The sequence below is a fragment of the Nerophis lumbriciformis genome, linkage group LG27 (assembly GCF_033978685.3).
Source record: "Nerophis lumbriciformis linkage group LG27, RoL_Nlum_v2.1, whole genome shotgun sequence".
Lineage (NCBI taxonomy): Eukaryota > Metazoa > Chordata > Actinopteri > Syngnathiformes > Syngnathidae > Nerophis > Nerophis lumbriciformis.
The window spans coordinates 8435001-8450275 of NC_084574.2; the positions used below are offsets into that span (position 1 = coordinate 8435001).

Below are 15275 nucleotides of genomic sequence, written 5' to 3' on the forward strand. Positions count from 1 at the left end.
ATTAAAGCGAGCTGATTGGCTGGAGCGGCCCAAACAATGTCTTACACAACACATTGCAGCCTGACAGCAACAGATGTAATTCATTAATTACGCTGATAAAGGAAGATGGCAAAGAAACAAAGTGATGCTGCTAACAGTTAGCGACACGTCTCCCACCACTTTGTTGTCATATTCCAAACACAGTTTTTTGTAATATTTGTTTCATACACTTTATTTTCCCAAATCTATGGTTCTTTTCTTCCGAGTACGACATCTATATTGTTACTTTTTTTTTAGCCTGGCCAACTTTGTGGCTGTGTAATGAGTGTATTAACTTGAGAAACATTATTTTTTCTTGTTGATCGTCAATTAGTTACACAACTTTTGGGGGAAATGGACTTATGGTCAAATTTTTTATATATTTTTCTTGAAAAAGCTCCAGGGAGCCACTAGGGCGGTAGAGGGTTGCCAAATCGGAACTCCATTAGAAAAAGGTTTACATTTCTGAGAAAATGTCATAATATTACTGATAAATCGTATAATTTGATGAGAATTAAGTCGCATTATAATGGGAATAAGGTCATTATACCGTTAAAAAAAAAAAAAAAAAAAGGAAAGGAAAGGAAAAAATATAAAGAAAACAGTAATTTTGCGACAGCTCGGATTTTCTGCGAATCAAGCGGTAATACTAAAAAACGTAATTTTTGTAGAAAAAAATTTACATTTTGGGGAAAAAGTCATAATTTTATGCTAAGAAGATCAAAATTTTACGGGAATTGAAAAGGAAAAAAAAACAGAAAACCTTTGCGCCAGAAAGGTCGTAAATTTGTATTGCTATGAAAAACAGCTCATATTGTCTTAAAAGTCATTTTAGGAGAAAAAAGTTGTAATTTTTGAGAAAAAGTGGTATTGTTAGGCTAGGATAAACAGTAATTTTGGTCAAATACGTCGTTATTGTACGTTTGCAAGAAAAATCGTATTCAATGAGTGATTTTCTGAGAAAAATTATTAATGTTATGAGAAATAGATGCGATTTTCTGAGAATCAGGTGGTAAAAAAATGAATGTTATGAGAAGAAGATGGAGTTATAACTTGGGGAACAATGTCAAATTATTGTTTCAAATGTTTTGTTTTTTTAAAAAAAAGTTGTGATATCCTGTGAAAAATTTGTACTGTGATGCTAAGAGAAATATCCATCCATCCATCCATCTTCTTCTGCTTATCCGAGGTCGGGTCGCGGGGGCAGCAGCCTAAGCAGGGAAGCCCAGACTTCCCTCTCCCCAGCCACTTCGTCCAGCTCTTCCTGTGGGACCCCGAGGCGTTCCCAGGCCAGCCGGGAGACATAGTCTTCCCAACGTGTCCTGGGTCTTCCCCGCGGCCTCCTACCGGTCGGACGTCGGCTAAGAGAAATAGCTCAGTTTAATAAATTTTTAAAATATATATATATATATCTCCAAATGAGCGATTTAACTTGAGAAACATGCTTTTTTCTTGTTGACTGTCAATTAGTGACACAACTTTTGGGGGAAATTGACTTATGATCTAATTTTAAAAAAATATTTTTCTTGAAAAAGCTCCAGGGAGCCACTAGGGCGGTGCGAGAGGGTTGCCGACCCTCGGGTTATGCTATGAAAAAAAAATATGAACTCCGTTAGAAAAAGGTTTACATTTCTGAGAAAATGTCATAATATTACTGATAAATCGTATAATTTGATGAGAATTAAGTCGTATCATAATGGGAATAAGGTCATTATACCGTTAAAAAAAAAAAAAAAAAGGGAAAGGAAAAAATATAAAGAAAACAGTAATTTTGCGACAGCTTGTATTTTCTGCGAATCAAGCGGTAATGCTAAAAAACTTAATTTTTGTAGAAAAAAATTTACATTTTGGGGAGAAAGTCATAATTTTATGCTAAGAAGATCAACATTTTATGGGAATTGAAAAGGAAAAAAAAAGAAAACCTTTGCGCCAGAAAGGTCGTAAATTTGTATTGCTATGAAAAACAGCTCATATTGTCTTAAAAGTCATTTTAGGAGAAAAAAGTTGTCATTTTTGAGAAAAAGTGGTATTGTTAGGCTAGGATAAACTAGCCTAAAATCGTATTCAATGAGTGATTTTCTGAGAAAAATTATTAATGTTATGAGAAATAGATGTGATTTTCTGAGAATCCGGTGGTAAAAAAAATGAATGTTATGAGAAGAAGATGGAGTTATAACTTGGGGAACAATGTCAAATTATTGTTTCAAATGTTTTTTTGTTTTTTTAAAAAGTTGTGATATCCTGTGAAAAATTTGTACTGTGATGCTAAGAGAAATAGCTCAGTTTTATAAATTTTTTATATATATATATATATATATATATATATATATATATATATATATATATATATATATATATATATATATATATATATATATATATATCTCCAAATGAGGGATTTAACTTGAGAAACATGCTTTTTTCTTGTTGATCGTCAATTAGTGACACAACTTTTGGGGGAAATGGACTTATGATCTAATTTTTTAAAATATTTTTCTTGAAAAAGCTCCAGGGAGCCACTAGGGCGGCGCGAGAGGGTTGCCGACCCTCGGGTTATGCTATGAAAAAAAATATGAACTCCGTTGGAAAAAGGTTTACATTTCTGAGAAAATGTCATAATATTACTGATAAATCGTATAATTTGATGAGAATTAAGTCGTATCATAATGGGAATAAGGTCATTATACCGTTAAAAAAAATAAAAATAAAAATAAAGAAAACAGTAATTCTGCGACAGCTGTGATTTTCTGCGAATCAAGCGGTTATGCTAAAAAAATTAATTTTTGTAGAAAAAATTTTACATTTCGGGGAAAAAGTCGTAACTCTATGCTAAAAAGATCGCAATTTTATGGGAATTAAGTTCTTACTTCATGGGAATATTTGTCAATACCGGAAAAAAAAGAAAACCTTTGCGTCAGAAAGGTCGTAAATTTGTATTGCTATGAAAAACAGCTCTTATTGTCTTAAAAGTCATTTTAGGAGAAAAAAGTTGTCATTTTTGAGAAAAAGTGGTATTGTTAGGCTAGGATAAACAGTAATTTTGGTCAAATACGTCGTTATTGTACGTTTGCAAGAAAAATCGTATTCAATGAGTGATTTTCTGAGAAAAATTATTAATGTTATGAGAAATAGATGCGATTTTCTGAGAATCAGGTGGTAAAAAAATGAATGTTATGAGAAGAAGATGGAGTTATAACTTGGGGAACAATGTCAAATTATTGTTTCAAATGTTTTTTTTTTTTAAAAAAAGTTGTGATATCCTGTGAAAAATTTGTACTGTGATGCTAAGAGAAATATCCATCCATCCATCTTCTTCCGCTTATCCGAGGTCGGGTCGCGGGGGCAGCAGCCTAAGCAGGGAAGCCCAGACTTCCCTCTCCCCAGCCACTTCGTCCAGCTCTTCCTGTGGGACCCCGAGGCGTTCCCAGGCCAGCCGGGAGACATAGTCTTCCCAACGTGTCCTGGGTCTTCCCCGCGGCCTCCTACCGGTCGAACGTCGGCTAAGAGAAATAGCTCAGTTTAATACATTTTTAATATATATATATATATATATCTCCAAATGAGCGATTTAACTTGAGAAACATGCTTTTTTCTTGTTGACTGTCAATTAGTGACACAACTTTTGGGGGAAATTGACTTATGATCTAATTTTTTTAAATATTTTTCTTGAAAAAGCTCCAGGGAGCCACTAGGGCGGTGCGAGAGGGTTGCCGACCCTCGGATTATGCTATGAAAAAAAATATGAACTCCGTTAGAAAAAGGTTTACATTTCTGAGAAAATGTCATAATATTACTGATAAATCGTATAATTTGATGAGAATTAAGTCGTATCATAATGGGAATAAGGTCATTATACCGTTAAAAAAAAAAAAAAAGGGAAAGGAAAAAATATAAAGAAAACAGTAATTTTGCGACAGCTCGTATTTTCTGCGAATCAAGCGGTTATGCTAAAAAACTTAATTTTTGTAGAAAAAAATGTACATTTCGGGGAAAAAGTCGTAACTCTATGCTAAAAAGATCGCAATTTTATGTGAATTAAGTTCTTACTTCATGGGAATATTTGTCAATACCGGAAAAAAAAGAAAAGCTTTGCGTCAGAAAGGTCGTAAATTTGTATTGCTATGAAAAACAGCTCTTATTGTCTTAAAAGTCATTTTAGGAGAAAAAAGATGTCATTTTTGAGAAAAAGTGGTATTAAACAGTAATTCTGCGTCAAATACGTCGTAATTGTACGTTTGCAAGAAAAATCGTATTTGATGAGTGGTTTTCTGAGAAAAATGATTAATGTCACGAGAAATAGCTGCGATTTTCTGAGAACCAGGTGGTAAAAAAATAAATGTCATGAGAAAAAGATGGAGTTATAACTTGGGGAACAATGTCAAATTATTGTTTCAAATGTTTTGATTTAAAAAAAAAAAAAGTTGTGATATCCTGAGAAAAATTTGTACTGTGATGCTAAGAGAAATAACTCAGTTTTATATATTTTTTATATATATTTTTTCCAACAGGACTTTTTCATATGACAACTGTATTTTCATAAAACCAAGATTTTTTTCTCCACTATTTCCTTACAAAATGACAACTAAGCACACAAATAACACTTTTTACTTCTTTACCAGATCTGGCCCGCCACATTATTTAAAGTGGCCCGCAAAAAAATAAAATAAAATAAATAAAAATAAATAAAGTGGCCCGCAAAAGCTTTGAACAAATATGCGCCAATGAAGTACTTTACAATAGTATTACTTCTTTCTAGGGCTGGGCGATATATCGATATACTCGATATATCGCGGGTTTGCCTCTGTGCGATATAGAAAATGATTATATCGTGATATCGTGATATTGGAGTATACGTTGTCACACAGTTGCATTTAGCTGCTGGCATTACACGACAGGCGTTTCTTACTCTTTCTAGTCTCTCCTTCTCACAGGGGCGTAAAACAAGCGCACCTTCTTCCATACGTCACATACAGTCGCGCGTGTAGCGTCATACGCCCTCGCCCAGCAGAGCGGTAGCAGCATGGTAACGTTAGCTGAGGCAGGTGGTGCAAGCGGAGCGGTGCGAGTGACAATACAAGAGAAGGTGCGAAACTGATCACAAATGGAGGAAGAACAATTAATGCCCCAAAAAAACAGCACGGGTTCCATCATCTGGCGGTAGTTTGGCTTCAAGCGGGAAGATATTCAGCAGTAATATGCAAAGTATGCAGCAGAAGCGTTGCTACAAAAGGTAGCAGCAAACGTTCCCTCTAAGGTGCGCGCCTGCACAATTGCGCACTGCTCAAGCGTCCTCTGCGCACAGCAAATATATGCCGCGCACCAAATCAACCCCATCTGAATTCTAAACAAAATAAACACATTTATTGTGTGTAATTTTGCAATGCAACTCTGAGTGACAGTGACAACAAGCGGCCCTAACGGTGTTTGTCAACACCGTTCAATTGAACGTCGTTCAATTATTGTAACGTCTATCGAGATGCGTCGAGGACAGGAATTATATCGATCACTTTATTGAGCAAAACTGTTTATATTCGGCCATAACCACACCAAAAACATGAGTAAAAAACTTCTATCTGGAAAAACTAGTCATTTTCTGCCGTACAAACCAGGCCAAAATCAACTTGTCATCTGTCACCAACACGCATACCACTGGTGCGTTTATGGCCACACAAAAAGTCGGACAACTCAAACCACGCAAAGTTACACTCTGACTCTTTAGTCATACGTGTGCTTATTCTACTGTCATGTATTATTAATGTTAATTTATTGATATTAATCATGGAATGCTGTTACTAGAGAAAGTTACAGGAATGCACACTTCATCCTATGCTTACATTTCATTGTGCAACATGAGAATGTTTAAGGGCAACTAAATGTGATCTCTGAAAGGGGTACAAATGATTTCCAAAGCAGGACCCCCACCCAGACATATTGTACAATACTAATCCATAGCTTATGAAAAACAAGATTTCTTTTATTTTCATTACAAGTGGGCCAAATCACTAATATTACAAAATAATCTCATGAAAATGACTCCTCTCATTTGAGTGTTATTATAAAAGATTGGTTTGAGACAGGTGTGCTGCTGGTATTGCCACGTGTGATGTTGCTCACATGCGCTCCACTGAATGCTCAGGGAGTTTTTGTGTTTGCTCTGACACATGAACAATTAGAGGGAACATTGGTAGCAGCACTACTAATTTGTTCTTTCATTTAAAAAGTCACCTGCGAGAGAATGAAGAGTGCTTGAAACTCCGCACGTTAACATCTCCGGCCGGAGCCACACCCAAAAAAATGCCGAAACAACTAGGGATGTCCCGATCCAGGTTTTTGCACTTCCGATCCGATACCGATATTGTTTTTGCATTTCCGATCCGATACCGATACTGACCGATACTGGCCTATCCGAGCATGTATTAAAGTTTAAAGTTATTTAGCCTACTTAGTTGTCAGAATCATGTTGAAAAGGGTTTTAGTACTCTTGATAACAACTAGCCAGCTGAATTAGGGGAGTTTGAATAATACACAATGGTTGGTAACAAGAAACTGACCTGTTTATTCAAGGATAAACACAAAATAGACAAAATTACACATGACAAACAGAAATGGCATCATTGAACTAGGGCTGGGCGATATGGCCTTTTTTTAATATTGCGATATTTTAAGGCCATATTGCGATACACAATATATATCTCGATATTTTGCCTTAGCCTTGAATGAACACTTGATGCATATAATCACAGCAGTATGATGATTCTATGTGTTTTGATTGATTGATTGAGACTTTTATTAGTAGGTTGCACAGTGAAGTACATATTCCGTACAATTGACTACTAAATGGTAACACCCCAATAAGTTTTTCAACTTGTTTAAGTCGGGGTCCACTTAAATTGATTCATGATACAGATATATACTATCAGATATATACTATCATCATAATACAGTCATCACACAAGATAATCACATTGAATTATTTACATTATTTATAATCCAGGGTGTGGAGGGGGGCGCCGGATGTAAGTGTCAAAAAGACAGCCAAAAGAGTTTGATATGAGAATAAATCTAAAGTTAAAATATAGGGTAGAAATGCACCCATTTGCAGGAAATGTAGTCTTGATTTTCAAAATTTTCTTTCAAGGCTTGCATGTCTACATTAAAACATTCTTCTTCTTACTGCATTAATATATGCTACTTTTAAACTTTCATGCAGAGAAGGAAATCACAACTAAAAAAAATCACTAATTTTTTCATACGGTGTTGATGTGGAAATTTTTGCCTCAGCATTTTGATGGTGTGGGCGTGTGGCACCGAATGGAGATAAGCGTCTCGACAGACGTCACAATATTTGAACAATGATGACGAAAACTGTTTTCTCTGTCGTGTCCGTGTGTCGAAAATTGTTATGCGCTTATTTTTTTATTTGATTTTGTGCGTGGCATAGATTTGCTATGCGCAGAGGACGCTTAAACAGTGCGCAATTGCACAGGCGAGCACGTTAGAGGGAGCGTTGCTCGCACGGCTGCGCTAGAATCACAGCTAAAGTTAGCCATGCTGCTACCTCTCTGCTCGGGGAGGACGTATACGTATGTGACGTATGACATGACAGTATGTGACGTATGACGTGACAGTATGTGACGTATGTCGTGACAGTATGTGACGTGTGTAAGAAGGTACACTTGCTGTCTGTGAGAGGAAGACACAGGAAAGAGTGAGAAGAGTCTGTCGTGTAATGCCAGCAGCTAAAAGCAACTGCGTGAGAATTCACAGACCTGTGGATGTGTTGAAGGTGTGCTGGAAAATGCGGAACGGAAATTACGGAGCAGCAGAAAAGTGGAATGTATTATTTAAATCGGTGCGTTGGAAAACACGGACCGGAGTGTTTTTTTAAACTGGATCTGGATCGGCATTTTCCCATGCCTTGCCGATACGCAATTTTTGACAAATATCGGCAGCCGATCCGATCCAAATATCGGATCGGGACATCCCTAGAAACAACCTGCACTGACAAATGAGCCTGACGTCTTCCATTTACAGATCAACACCATATGAAAAACATAGTTACAAACACAAGGAGATAACGTCCGCAGTAACTTATTACATAGCGAAGGACATGGCCCCATAAACATCATCTATGCAACATTTTGACCATCCATCCATCCATCCATTTTCTACCGCTTATTCCCTTTTGGGGTCGCGGGGGGCGCTGGAGCCTATCTCAGCTACAATCGGGCGGAAGGCGGGGTACACCCTGGACAAGTCGCCACCTCATCGCAGGGCCAACACAGATAGACAGACAACATTCACACTCACATCCACACACTAGGGTCAATTTTAGTGTTGCCAATCAACTTATCCCCAGGTGCATGTCTTTGGAGGTGGGAGGAAGCCGGAGTACCCGGAGGGAACCCACGCAGTCACGGGGAGAACATGCAAACTCCACACAGAAAGATCCCGAGCCCGGGATTGAACCCAAGACTACTCAGGACCTTCGTATTGTGAGGCAGATGCACTAACCCCTCTACCACCGACCAGAGAACCACAATTACATGTTATGTAGACCACAAGGAAGTCTTTTACATTTAGAAAAATAATAATAAAATGACTCCTTTAATGTGCCCTATTATATACATCAAGTGTTCATTCAAGGCTAAGGCAAAATATCGAGATATATATCGTATATCGCGATATGGCCGAAAAATATCGAGATATTAATAAAAGCCAATATCGCCCAGCCCTGCTTCTTTCCATTTTGACAGAAAAAAATACACCTAATGCATGCAATTGCATATCTTTTAAAACGTAATTATATCTAAAAATGCAACAAATATAATACCATCATACATTTCAAACTTTTTTTGTCAAAATAAAAATAATAATGACAAACATGTGCTTGACTTATGATTTCAAAGCAAGTTTTCCATGTAACTGTACACTGTAAAAATAACAATACTGTAGAATGTACAGTAAAAAACTCAGTTGCTAGGATTTTGTCGTACAAAAACTATAGTACCCTTTTTCCATTTACAGTAAAATGCTGTAAAAACCACCATAAATTAAAGAAAAACTGTATTGTATAATAATACCTTAAGGTGATCCCTTATACATTTATATCCATAAATGATTCACGGTTACAAGCGGCCCTCTGAAGCCAGCCACAACTGCGACGTGGCCCTCAGTGAAAACCAGTTCGACCCCCCTGTCCGAGCATGACCACTTAATCTTCATAAGATAACATTCTTCTTACTATTTGTCAGAATAATTTTATCTAAATTATCACAAAACTTTGTGTTGCCACGAGTAACGAGAAGAAACAAGCTGTCTTTCATCCTACCAAGAAGAAGGCTTGTAAAAACTCCACTGTGTAGGATGGGAAGCAACATGAAGGTGTTCTGTTTCTTTGATGTATTGTAATCAACAGAAAGATATTGTCTTGGCCCGAGATCTACAAAGCGAAGAGGAAGCAGGACCCGACTCCCTTCCATGACCTTTTCATTGAACTGTTTGTAATCAAAGGCGATGGCTGTTTACGACCCCCGTACCTTTAGAAACAGTTGTTGCCATGTAATCAGGGAAAGTCCAAATAAAAGAGGAGGCGTACAATCTATCGTCAGGAGCGAGGGACGACACTGTTACAAGGGTACGGTGTCTACGCGTTTCTCCTCATTGAGCCAAATTTAATTCTGTCTCTGTTTAATTCCTTGCTTCTTGTCTTGTTTAATAGATGTCATCAGTGTTTGAACCTGACACTGTTCTTTGTAAAATTCCACATTAGTGTCACAAATACAACTTTTTCTTTTGACGAACACTAATAACACGTTAATTTCTTTTTACACTTGTACCACAGCTGATGTTACCTTGTCAGAGAGGTTCTTGAGCGCCTCCCTGAGTCCAGGCGAGGATCGCTCATGAGCAGCTTGGAGGAGTTGGTCCGCTAAGCTCGTGATGAGCGGCTGCAGGAGGCTGACGCTGCTCAGGACCTCCTGAGCTTTGGCCGTGTGCTCTGGGGAGTAGTAGATACACTGGTAGGCGGTGCTGAAGCTGCAGACAACGACACACCGAGTGCATCTGGTTAGCATCGTTCACTCTACAGTACAGTGCACTCAATCAATACGGATTGCCCTAAAGGTGGTCAGATTGCATAAAAATAGCATAAAAAAATAAAGGATGTTCCCGAGCCCACGTTACATCCTCTGATTTGACATTTTAACTTATTTTTACACTTGTGTAAGAGTTCATGAAAAACAAAATCTGCATATTACATTAGACAACAGCCAAGAAAGTAGGGTTGGTACCAAAATTGTCTGAATAAAGGGCACCACAAAAAATGCAATATTGTCTTTATTTTAACAAAACAATCTTAGGGTATATTAAACATATGTTTATTATTGCAATGTTGTCCTTAAATAAAATAGTGAACATACTAGACAACTTTTCTTTTAGTAGTAAGTAAACAAACAAAGGCTCCTAATTAGTCTGCTGACATATGCAGTAACATATTGTGTCATTTTCCATTCTATTATTTTGTCAAAATTATGAGGGACAAGCTGTAAAAATGTATTATTAATCTACTTGTTCATTTACTGTTAATATATGGTTATTTTCTCTTTCAACATGTTCTATCTACACTTCTGTTAAAATGTATTAATCACTTATTCTTCTCTTCTTTGATACTTTACATTAGTTTTGGATGATACCACAAATTTGGGCATCGATCTGATACCAAGTCGTTACAGGATCATACATTGGTCGTATTCAAAGTCCTCATGTGTCCAGAGACGTATTTACTGAGTTTATAAACATAATATGATTTTTTTTAAATGAAAAAACATTTTGTGATTATAAAAAATATCCACGTAATCATAGTAGTATTGACTAGATACACGCCTGTACTTGGTATCATTACAGTGGATGTCAGGTGTAGATCCACCCATGGCATATGCTTACATTGTGACGCCGGTGAGCTATTGTATCCTCTTACCGTGTGTAGTGAAGCATGTTTAGCTATTCCTCGTTCTGCAGTGATAATGATACTTGTAAGAAACTTACTTTATTCGGATTAGTGATATAGAAGTAGCTAAAACATTGCGGTACTACTATATTAGTACCGGTATACAGTGCCGGCCCAAGCCTCCATGGGGCCCTAAGCAGAATTTGATTTTGGGGCCCTCTATTTCTGCCAATAATATTGATTGATCATTCACACACCTACTATAAACTCATTGCGGCTCTGGCAGTGTTGTTTACATTATCCTATTGTCAGCCTGGCATGTCTTTACAAATGACATGTCATTTATAAATATATGGGGGTGGCCCAGTTAAGAACATAAATAATACCAATGAATGAACGAATGATGTCCAGAGTGCCACATATGGTTCCTAATCTTAAAATGTAGAAAACATTCAGCTACAAGAGTGGCCTGGGGTTGAACAGTCCAAGTGATAAAGCTTTGTATTTACAGTAAAAGTGTCATCTTGTCTCATCAGTCTTGTACATATTAGTCTTTAATTACTAGTTTGTATTTTTAGTTAATTGTTCATATTTAATGTTTACTTTGTACAAAGAGAGCGCAGTCTACTGAAGTTAAATTCCATGTGTGTTAAACATAACTGGACAATAAAGCTGATTCTGATTCACTTTATTATTTTGGTAACAAAAACCTGAAACAGCAATGTGCAAAAATGTTGACCTAAAATTGTGTTTTTGTACAATAATATATCTTTGATCATTTAGAAATCATCAGTCAGACTCGTACATGGAAAAAAATAAAAAATAATCATTTTTTGTTTATTGCTTTTGGGGGCCCCCTGGTGGCCGCGGGGCCCTAAGCAAGCGCTTAGTACGCTTATGCCTTGGGCCGGCTCTGCCGGTATACCATACAACCCTACAAGAAAGTCTTTAAAAAGTAAATGTATTATGTTTATTATTAATGTATTATAGTATAATATAATAATAATAATAATAATAATAAATAAAGTAGGACAAAGTTGCTGGGGAGAGGGAAGTCTGGGCTTCTCTGCTTAGGCTGCTGCCCCCGCGACCAGACTTCGGATGAACAGAAGAAGATGGATGCATGGAATAAATAATAATAATAACAATAACATTGTATTAATGTATTGCTATCAGAGACTCACTATCATCCAAAATGTCCCAATTTCACTACAAAAATAGGATTTATGTTTTCAGGGTTATGATTAAACATCATTTAAAAATAAAATCAGAGAACATTTGCCGACTTCTTACTATTTATGGTGCATTATATTTACTACATACAAAAATACAACAGAATTCTTATTGGAACATTTGCAGCATTGACTTCCTATTTAATACACGAATGGCCGAAATAATGCACCATAAGTTGATGCATTTTGTCGAATAATTCACTGAGGGAAAACATGAATTCCAACACACCAAAATGGCCCTCGCATCCTTTAATTTGTCAGTCTGTGGCCCTCAGTGCAAAAGGTTTGGGCAGCCTTGTGCAAGGCTAGAGCAGTGGTCCCCAACCTTTTTGTAACTGCGGACTGGTCAACGCTTGAAAATGTGTCCCACGGACCGGAGGGGGTATGGTATTTTTTTTTAATTTTTAATTTTTTTTTTATGTCATACAAAAATACAATCATGTGTGCTTACGGACTGTATTCCTGCAGACTGTATTGATCTATATTGATATATGATGTAGGAACCAGAATATTAATAACAGAAAGAAACAACACTTTTGTGCGAATGAGTGTGAATGAGTGTAAATGGGGGAGGGAGGTTTTTCGGGTTGGTGCACTAATTGTAAGTGTATCTTGTGTTTTTTATGTTGATTTAATAAAAAAATAAAAAAATAATAATACAATTGTTTTTTTTTTTTATTTCTTGTGTGGCCCGGTACCAATCGATCCACGGACCGGTACCTGGCCGCGGCCCGGTGGTTGAGGACCACTGGGCTAGAGGACTATCAACTGTAAACAATGTTGGTGTAACTTTGTAAGCACGTTTCAATTCAACTTCTACTTCAGGCAAGCATGGTGGTGGTAGCATCATGGTCTGGGGATGCGGGTCATGGAGGGAAAACATGAATTCCAACATACACTGTGCCATTTTGAAGCATGATACAGTATATCTTTTCAAGTTATACTATTTTTGATATTATTATAGAGAGTTAAGTTGTAAATACTTAAGAGTAGTCAGTGTACAGCAGGGATAGTCAGCAAAATTATTTTGGGGGTCACATTTCCAGAAAGTTCAAAACCAGGGCCCTGACTTTTTCTCTTTGCTATTAAGTCTAATTTTGTATATTACGGAGAACCACCTTCCTCTACAGTAGACGTTTTATTTTGGTCTATTTATTTGGTCAGACTTACCGGAGAACTCTGTTTTAAGGACCGTTTGCATAAAAGATAGTCAAAGATCCCGATCCCTAACCCTAACCCTATGACAGCACATTTAAGTTAAAGTTAAAGTACCAATGATTGTCACACACACACTAGGTGTGGAGAAATTATTCTCCGCATTTGACCCATCACCCTTGATCACCCCCTGGGAGGTGAGGGGAGCAGTGAGCAGCAGCGGTGGCCGCACCCGGGAATCATTTTTGGTGATTTAACCCCCAATTCCAACCCTTGATGCTGAGTGCCAAGCAGGGAGGTAACAGCTCCCATTTTTATAGTCTTTGGTATGACTCGGCCGGGGGTTTGAACTCACAACCTACCGATCTCAGGGCGGACACTCTTAGTGTTTTTAGGAATCTGCTGCAAAGTTTTTTTTAACTGAACTTTTGGGCCACCAGTTGAGTAGCACGAATGATGAAAAAGAGAGGACCTAAGATGGAACCTAGAGGAACACCACTAGTATAACTAAATAAGTTGAACACATGACTACTGACTGCATCTGAAGTAAACAATTAGTGACATAAATCACAATACAAAAAAGGGTGCTGTCAGAATAATTGTTTCTAAGTTATCACAAAACTTTGTGTTGCCATGGGTTCCCGGCGAGAGGACAAAAGCTGTCTTTGATCCTACCAAGCAAAAGGCTTGTAAAACTCCACTGTGTAGGATGGGAAGCGACATGAAGGTGTGGGCTTCTTTGATGTATTGTAATAAACAGGAATATTTTGTCTTGACCTGAGATCTACAAAGCGGAGAGGAGGCAGGGCCTGACCCCCCTCCAGGCAACTTCTCTTTGAACTGTTTTGTGACCGAGGGCAACGGCTGTTTACGACCTATTCTTTGAACTGTTTTGTGACTGAAGGCAGCGGCTGTTTACGACCCTCCTCCCTTAGAAACAGCTGTTGCCATGTAATCAGGGAAAGTCGAAATAAAAGAGGAGGCATACAATCTTTCGTCAAAGCATGGGACGACACTGTACGCGTTTCTCCTCAATTGAGCTACATTGAATTCTGTCTGTTTAATTCCTTGCTTCTTGTCTTGTTTAATAGATGTCATCAGTGTTTGAACCGGACAGGTGCCTTGAGGAACGCCCGAGTTATGTAAATCACGAGTTTGGACTTCCTATTTATTACATGAATGGCCCAAATAATGCACCATAAGTTGATACATTTTGTCAAATAATTATTAAAATAAAATACAAATAAATATCAATATGAAAAATTGTATATTTGTTTAATTGTGCATTGCTGTCCACATACAAATGTTCACTTCCACACCATCTATGGATTGTTGTTCAACTGTCAAAATAGTGCCCGACGTCACCTCGTGTGTTGCATTCAAATCCTTCCCTCACATCCAGAAGGGAATCAATTTAATACTGAATTTCAGGCTCGGAAAAAAAACCCACATTTTGTCACTCGGTCGATTTGGGGAGGCAAATGGCTTCAGTGAAAACGCTCTCCCGGGGTTAATGACTTAAGACTGAGTTTGCGCTGACTTCCTGCCAGGAGCGAGGCAGCCATTTGTAAAGCGTGCAGCGAGTTTACAGTCAGCGCTGCTCGTCTTCTATGTAGGCCAAGCCCGAGGGGGTGGCGTCCTACCGCTCAACCGACGAGACCCAAGGGATGCCCTACATGTGGGGCGTCTCCAAAGTCTGGCCTGCAGACCACTGGTGGTCTGCCAGGAACCCTGAGTGGTCCAGAAATTGATTTTTGCTACACTTGCCTCAAATCTAAATACTAGATTGACCCAAGTATAAGACGACCCACTCACTTTGAGTCAGTAAATTAGTTTGCTTGTTGATGATTTTTGTTTGGTTATGTATTGTGTAGTTATATTTATATGGTAATTAATATTCTGAGACTGCAAATTGTTTGCTT

The 15275-nt window shown here is 37.7% G+C and overlaps 1 protein-coding gene across 5 annotated transcripts in view; it reads right to left on the minus strand.

The window, feature by feature from the left end:
- The window catches only part of inpp4b (inositol polyphosphate-4-phosphatase type II B), a 621310-nt gene that overhangs the window by 112168 nt on the left and 493867 nt on the right, over nt 1-15275 (minus strand). For all 5 annotated transcript variants that reach the window (XM_061922950.1, XM_061922949.2, XM_061922951.2 and 2 more), the window contains one exon: nt 9873-10056. In XM_061922950.1, the coding sequence (XP_061778934.1) occupies nt 9873-10056 (184 nt within the window). The remainder of the gene's footprint in view (nt 1-9872; nt 10057-15275) is intronic.